This window comes from Vicia villosa, linkage group LG2 (assembly GCF_029867415.1).
Source record: "Vicia villosa cultivar HV-30 ecotype Madison, WI linkage group LG2, Vvil1.0, whole genome shotgun sequence".
NCBI classification, from domain to species: Eukaryota; Viridiplantae; Streptophyta; class Magnoliopsida; order Fabales; family Fabaceae; genus Vicia; species Vicia villosa.
Window position 1 is genome coordinate 149,299,426 of NC_081181.1, and position 8,460 is coordinate 149,307,885.

Below are 8,460 nucleotides of genomic sequence, written 5' to 3' on the forward strand. Positions count from 1 at the left end.
TTCTTTTTTGGACAACTTTACATAAGTCTCTTCCTACGAGATCAATATTGTGGCATTGTGGTATGCTCCAGACGGATCTCTGTTCTAGATGCAATCCAGACGTCGAGACGACTCTACACTACCCGAGAGACTATGAATTCACTACTCACGTTTGGAAAATATATTGACATGTTAGACCTAATATGCTTCCATCCAATATGGTAGCTTATATGATTGGATTAGACATGACATCAATGATGGCTCTATCTTTTTGGTTTATTGTTGGTGGTTGTGGTGCGCTAGGAACAAACTTTGTCTCGCGATTGAAGTGATATCTTCCTATACTTTGAAACTAATCACAACGAATTATGCTAATTTGTTAGTTAAATTTTTTTCAAGCATAATATATCTCATCCAACGAGAACGATCACGCGAAATTCACACAAATGTAGTAATGCGAATTTGAGTGTTGGTGACAATAGTCTCGGTAATCTTGACGTCTCGGGTTTTGGTGGATTGATCTGAAATATTGACGGTGCTTGGGTTCACCATTTTGCGAGTATTATCGCTTATTCCAACATCCTTCATGCTGAGTTGATGGTGCTATTCCATGGCTTGTGTATAACTTGAGAACTTGACATTACATACTTGATGTATTATTTCGACTCTAACTCTACTATCAAGCTTATCTCAAAATATGTTAATGTTTGACATCACTATGTCACGATTCTTCACAATATTAAAGAGTTTCTCTCTAGAGAATGATGAGTTCAAATATTTCATACTTTTATGATAAATAATGGTTATGCTGAATATGTAACAAAACATAAGACTAATAATGATATGACATACCATCCTTTTTCGGAACATCCTATTAGAATCATCAAGCACTTCAGCTAACTCATACTAGTGGAACTTTATTTTTTAGATAATCTTCTAGTTTTTTCTTTCCTCTTCTTACTTGTACAAGAAAAGTCATAAATAAATGTATTTTTATGAGTTTCTCAAGGAACAAAACAAGCACACGCCCAAAAACTAAGGTTTAGTTAATGACGCAACCACAATAAAATAAAATAATATAATAACCCCCACAAAAATAAAAAACAAATAAAACAACGAGAGAGTGGTTTGACATTCGCATCTAGTAGTGGCGGAACAAACAACAAACAGAGAAACTTTACCACGCGGATTCCGTAACACTCCTATAACTAACACAATAACAAAATTGGATTATCTTTCTTTCTTTCTGTCTTATTAATTTCTAATAACACCCCATTAATCTCTCTTCTCTGTCAATAACGTACATACACACCAATCTCCATGGACACGGCGGCATCACCGTCTTCTTCCCCATCGGAAGAGCCTCAGAATCAAAATCACGATCTTCAGCATCAACTTCAACAGGAACAGCAACAGCTTTCTCCAGTGAAGGATTTTATTCACAAAACGAAAACGATTCAATTTCTTGGACGCACTACTCCGATCGTTCTTCAAAACGACAATGGACCTTGTCCTCTTCTCGCTATTTGTCAGTGCATTTCGCATCCTAGGGTTTCTTCTATCCATTTCTTGCTTTTATTGCTATTATTCAATTCGATTTCTCAAATCGCATGTTAATCGATTTTTCGTTATTCGCTTTATAAATTGCAATAACACTGAAGAGTATATTAGGTTACGGATATTCGATTATAGATAATTATTATTATTATTATTATCGATTTCTCACTAGTTACTGATAATTGTTGATAGATAATAGACATAGGATATGATTTCGTATTTCTTTTCAATTTCCAATTGATTTCTCATTATCAACATGTATCATAGCTTGAATATTTTTCAATTCATTCATTCTTACCTTACTTATAACTGAATTGAATCTATAAGTGAAATTTCTGCGAGTTTAATTGGAATGTCAATTAGCTGTTTTTGGCATTGGCACATATTAGTTGCTGCAATGCAATGACACCTGCTACTTCTGTTTTCCTCACGTGTATCTTTGAAAACGCGCAACAGTTTCTGTCTTACATATTGCAACAAAATCAATATACTTTTTTTTTTTTATAAATTTTCATGAGCATCAAAGAAATGATAAAATGATAGTTTATGCAAGATATACTCTGTCCATGTTATTCATAATTTCAATGTTTGTTTGATTCATGATACCAAAATTTCTTGCTCTGTTCATGCTTGAATGGAATTAGTGTTTCATGTTTTGAACGAATTAGTTGGCACCTATGTAGCACCGACGCTTATTAAAAAAGATGTGTCCAAGTCAGTGTCCGTGTACGAAACATACACCAATGCTTGTTATTACGTTTAATTTATTAATTTTTTCAAATTATTACATGTGTCGACGTGTCAGTGTTGATGTCTAATTTCCGGTGTCTGTGCTTCATAGGTTGGCACTTGATGCATATTATTATATATGCCAATCATCCATCAATAAGCATTTTGGGGATATTGCCGAAACTCCTAATATTAATACTAATGGGATTTACTTGAAGACTCCAAAAATATAAGTTCTATGTAATTTTTTGTGATTAGTCTTATCTTGTCATTCTCCTGTGGTTTTTCTGACCTTTTAATGTTCTCCATTTCAAATCTAGTCAGATATTTCTTATTAGATCAATTGACAAATGTAGATTTTTTTTCTCGTCATGTCACCTTTGTAGGTATCTTGCTATATGTCAATAGTCTTTTTAGTTCCTATTTTGCTTTACTTATTTTTCCGTTTTTTGTATTATCTGGATTGTAGGATTGGTAACAAGCCGATGCTCTAAACTTTTATACTTTGGAGAGTTGTTTGCAATATTTGTTTTATTTTGCTTGTTTATTTTTCATACCTCACTGTTTATATTGCTTTGCTGCAGGTAATGTTCTTCTGCTACGAAACCAGTTAGGTTTGAGCCCGGATGTGGCTGAAGTCTCACAGGAGAAGTTGCTTTCATTGGTTGCCGAACGATTGATTGATTCAAATAGTAATGTGAATGTAAGGATTGGGTTTGTAATCATTGGCGGCATGACATCACTATTTCGCGATTTAGGTTCATCTAACAATTTTTTTTATCGTCTTACAGAACAAAGATGCAGGCTATGTTGAAAATCAACAGCAGAATATTTCTGATGCAATTGATTTGCTCCCTAGGCTTGCCACCGGAATTGATGTAAATCTAAAATTTACAAGGTCAGGGTCATTTATTTATTTGTAAGCTGTTTGCATCCATCATCAATTTTGAAGTTCTCACCAAAGTTACATATCAATTGCAGAATAGATGATTTTGAATTCACTTCAGAGTGTGCCATATTTGATTTGCTGGACATCCCTTTGTATCATGGCTGGATAGTTGATCCGCAGGTGTTTTGTTTACCGCAATCTTAATTAATTAGTTCTATCATCTATGTTGTCATATGAATTAGAGAAATTCTAGAAGATTGCTCCCTTGCCAAATGTTAGACAAGTTCTAATGTGCCCTAGAAATCCTGTGTGTAAAATGAGATGCAACATATTTTTGTCTGTCAATGTTAGTCTAAGAACAAGCGAATTCCAAAAATTTTCATCGGTATCCTATTGGTCATACCACACCCCTTTTTTAGCCATTTCACGCTTTTGTACTGCATCCATTTTGATGTTGCTAACTAGATTTGATTTCAGAATGGTCTATAAATGAGTCATTAGGTTTCATCAGGGTCATTTTCTTGTATTTATAGGATTTATGCAGCAGTCTGCAAACGCAGTTGGTTCTTTGAAAATTAGAAATGATGTGTCAGTGGCCTCGTTGTGTGATATCCTAAATTAATCTGGCCTCCATCCATGTTGGTTCTGTTTTGATTACTTGGTGCGCAAGACTCATTGTTTGCTGTAAGTTTTGATAAATGAGTCATTAGGTTTCATCAGAGTCATTTTCTTGTATTTATAGGATTTATGCAGCAGTCTGCAACTCAGTTAGTTCTTTGAAAACTAAAAATGCCGTGTCAGTGGCCTTGTTGTGTGATATCCTAAATTAATTTGACCTCCATTCATGTTGGTTCTATTTTTTTGTGTTTTGATTAATTGGTACGTACGACTCATTGTTCGCTGTAAATTTTAAATGACTGAGTGATCTTTTTGAATAATCACCTCAAAGATCACTAAAATGTTATTTTTGTTTTTCTTCAAACACGAAGGATTTATTTATTATTTATGATGTGTTTGTTTCATATCCAATTCTTCATGTGCTTGTGAAACAGGATCATGATACTGCAACTGCAATTGGATCGAAGTCCTATAATGCCCTTATGGGAGAGCTTGTTTCTCTTGAAACACGGAACATTGAAACCCTTCCAAAAAATAACCCAGAAGAAGAAGAAGATTGTGTTGATTTTGTGGCTGCAACAACTGCTGCTCTTGGAGTTCCTTCTCCTAGTCTTTCAAAGGCTATGTCTTTTGATGATTCTCCACATTCTGTTTCTGATCAGGCACCAAGAAAAGGTGATCTTGAAGAAGAAGAACAGTTGTTGAGAGCCTTGAAGATGTCTGAAGCTTCAATGAGTGATCTTGTTGAGGGTCATGCAAATGATAACAAGGGAGAAGTTTCTGTTGGTACGGACGGCAATACGTGTAACAAACAGGCTGTAACCGTGGATTCTGAAGATAACTTAAGAAAGAACACTGGTGAAGAAAGCAATGACTACCATGAATCGGAAACCTCCATACCTGATGTTTGCACTGCTTCTAGCAAAGACTATAATGAACATACATCTTCTACATCTACACTGGGGGAAACAACTAACTTGTCCTCAAAGAATGATGCCGTAAGTGGCTTCCATCAATTAACTTCTATGGGACCTGAAGAATCTATTAAGCAAAATGATGTATTTGAGAAGCATAACCTTGATGCATTGGTTCAGAATGAGAGTGTTGCAGTTCTTTCTCCTGAAAAATATTCTGTTTCTTTATTTGAGAACTTTGCAGATGGTTCTAGGGGGGATGAAAAGGTTCACAATGAGCCCTCTCTTATTACAACTATAGATCATGAAGTTTCAGATGAATCTCAAGGACTTGATGCAACAGGTGGACCATGCTTATCTGCAAGCCATACGAATTCGGATTCTTCTAATATCAGATTTCATCAAACTGATGCTTCTGGAGCATTCCCTTCAACTGTTGATAGGAGTGAGCCCTTGTACGAAGGAGAGGAATGTGTATTGGATACAAGAACTGGAAATCTTGAGGATCGTGAGCCTGTTTATGAAGGTGAGGTGGTGCTTCAGGAACAGGCTGACAAAAGCACCTTATCTGCTCTGGATCTAAGGGCTAAGGAAGAAATTACTCCAGAACAAGGTCAATCTTGCTATATCTTGGAAACGGATCTAATCTGATTGGAATATTATTTTCTTAGAAAAGCATTTATTATTATCTTGATAATAAATGATATCCTTGTTTTTTATTGGTCTTAGGAGAACATATCAAGAATTTTTTGAGGAATAATGCCAGTCAATTGACATTTTACGGGTATGTTACATATTGTCTTATCGGTTCAAAGTTCTTGAACTAATTCCCAGATTTATATATTTTTTCTTCACTGGCTCAAGAATTTTACTTTAAATATTATAAACCATCAATGTTTTTGTAGGCTTTTCTGCCTACAAGATGGTCTTAAAGAGCGTGAGTTATGTGTTTTTTTCCGAAACAATCATTTCAGCACCATGTTTAAGGTGAGCACAAAGCTTTAAAAGGCTCATTTCTTTGGTCATTTGGATTAATGAAAATGATATCGACTACCCCAAACAGCACATTTTTTCATTGGGGAATTTTTTTTGGCTCTCTGTCTTTCATAATATTTCTTTTCAATCCTAAAATTATTCTCTTCTATTCACAGCTTGAGGGTGAACTTTATCTTCTAGCTACAGACCAAGGCTACATAAATCAGCCTGATCTGGTTTGGGAAAAACTGAATGAGGTAAAACACAATTACTCTAGTTTCCAGACCTTAGTCACTCATGTCATCTTAAAATGTTACTATTTTCTTCTCTTTCCTTTCTATGTTAAATCTGATGGTAGTTTATAATTAAGATGATGATATTATCAGTTGAATGTTCAGAAAACTAAAAGTTTTCCTGCTTGGTAATTTGAGCTTCTCTTGGATAGCTCTTAAGTTTTACACGTGTTTTTTTTAGCTTTTCCTGATTATTGAGTAAATTCTGCATGACAGTGTCTTAATAAAATATTTTGTTTTTGTGAAATATTGAATTAAATTGAAGACATAGAAGTTTTTGACATACTGACTGATTTTTCAGGTCAATGGTGATACATTGTTTATGACTGGCAATTTCAAGGAATTCAAGGTAGAAAGCCATGAAAATAACACCTGGGATGAGAACAATGTCATGACCAGCACTGCTGTACGTAATTTGTTTTCCTTAAAAAAATGCAAATATCTAATCTTGAAAACAAATTTTCGTTGATTTAAAGATAACTTGACATGTTTCAGGACTATCTTGCCAGCATAGATAGTGCAGCACAGGCAGGCTTAGATATCAAGTTGAGTTTCTGAACTTGTTATTATTACATATACGAACATTTATAATTTGCCCCCTCCAAAAAATGATATTCACTAAATAAGCATCCTTAGTGATGTCAGTGCGTGTTTTGGATTTGCTAACTTTTGGGTCAAAAAAACTTCTTTATAAAGCTTCTTGAGAGCGCCTTTGCAAAAAGTTATTCCCATAAAAAAAGAAGTCCAAACATGAAACTTAAACTATTATTATTGACTTAGTTACAATTTTCACTATTCTAAATGGTTTAGTAAAACTGAATCTTCTCTGTAACTGTGACAGTTCTGATTTTCAACTAGCAATAGCCTTGCAACAACAAGAGTTTGAGCAGCAGCCACCACGACAAAATCAACAAACACCATCATCCACTAGTGGTAGTTCCAGATTGGTCACAGGTCCCCAGGTAAAGATTATTTTGCAAACTTATAAGAAAAGGTTTCTTTTTCGTGTCTATAGACGAAGTGGTAATAACCACTAAAAACTCACACAACTATGAAGTACCGGGTTCGAATTCGGAATATGATATCCCGCCTAACAGTATCGGCATTTGTTAGTTGAGCAAAAGACTCGTGAATCAAGTCATGCACCATGCACTACCATTTTATACCATTAGATCAACTAGGCACACTAGGGATAATGCTAGCCTACCCACACCAAATCTTTCTTCTCACTACCACAATCACAAACGGAACTTGTTTTGTATGACACCACCGCCGTAAATTAGAGAATATGTGTGAAAAGGACCATATTCTTGGACTTGGCCTTGAATTTTTTAACACCATCTTCTTCTGGTTGAAGCCATTGATTGAAAGCCTATAATGAAAAATAACAAAAATATTGGAAATGAAAGTAGAATTTAGAATTGGAACTAAATTTGGAATTGAATCCCTTTGTTATTTGAAAATGGATATCAGGGAGTGCTTGCTTGGTGGAAGGAAGAAGGAAATTAAATTGGAGAAGAGAGATAAACGGCTGCTATGGCAATTGTAATTTGGGGAAAAAAATAAAATAGGTCTTGTCAGTTGGTGGTGTGGGAAAACAATAAGGGAGGTGTGAGTGCACAAATTAATTAGATCTTTATGATTAAGTAGTAGATACCAGATCGTATCATACTTATAAAAGCATTGGTTTTGACTACACGGGTTATATTTGAATTTGAAAATTTTATCAATTTCTTAGTAAATGCTATTTGCAGGTGGCAAGGAGCACAGTAAGGAATCCATCTTCATCTCCCAAGCCTGATGCAAAATCCAAAGAAAAGTGTATAGTGATGTGAATTTCATAAGTTAGAAGCTTGTTTTATAATTCTTGGCCATAACTTTTGTATCCCATAATTACAGTAACCTATTTCCTCATGTCATTTATGTGATGTTAGGTTAAGTTACTTTGTAAATATTGGAAGTAAATAGTGTACCACAGTGCCAGGTCCTTGTTGTGACCACAACCCTCATCTTTATGAGCTTCAAACGCATTCTGTGCTGATTGGCTGTGCAGATTTAGTAGAGTAAAAGCACAGCCCACAATTTTACTGCCATCTCACCAACGTTGTTGTGGGTGATATTGATGTAAAAAGCCAGTAATTTATGGATATTGTTGTTAACTTGCAAGTTAGATGTTGACTGATAGGGGAAGAAGTGCATGATATTCAAAATTTCAGATTAAAAGGATTTCATAATTTCAGATTAAAAGGATTCCATTATTATTTTCCCATAACCCTTTGTAGTCGCTTGTAAGAACTTAAGAATGTTAAAGTAAAGTGCTATGTATGTTTGCAAAATGTTTCATCGTAGCATAGCAAGTTATTTGCAATACTACAAGATGAATAGATGTATTCAAGAGTATTAGTTATGATAAATGTTTTTTTTTTTATATTATAAAATGTGTACAATTTGTACCAAAAATAAATATAAAAAAGAATATGTATAGTTTGACGTCAGAGTTTTTAGC

General features: G+C 34.6%; 1 protein-coding gene across 1 annotated transcript; it reads left to right on the plus strand.

The window, feature by feature from the left end:
- Nucleotides 1–1,110: 1,110 nt before the first annotated feature.
- On the plus strand, nt 1,111–8,124 carry LOC131652422 (uncharacterized). The gene is made up of 12 exons (XM_058922269.1): nt 1,111–1,507; nt 2,850–2,968; nt 3,057–3,163; nt 3,247–3,334; nt 4,207–5,299; nt 5,416–5,470; nt 5,592–5,673; nt 5,838–5,918; nt 6,256–6,360; nt 6,450–6,499; nt 6,796–6,916; nt 7,709–8,124. The coding sequence occupies exons 1-12, from the start codon at nt 1,300–1,302 to the stop codon at nt 7,787–7,789; spliced, it is 2,190 nt and encodes a 729-aa protein (XP_058778252.1). The 5' UTR covers nt 1,111–1,299; the 3' UTR covers nt 7,790–8,124.
- Nucleotides 8,125–8,460: the final 336 nt, after the last annotated feature.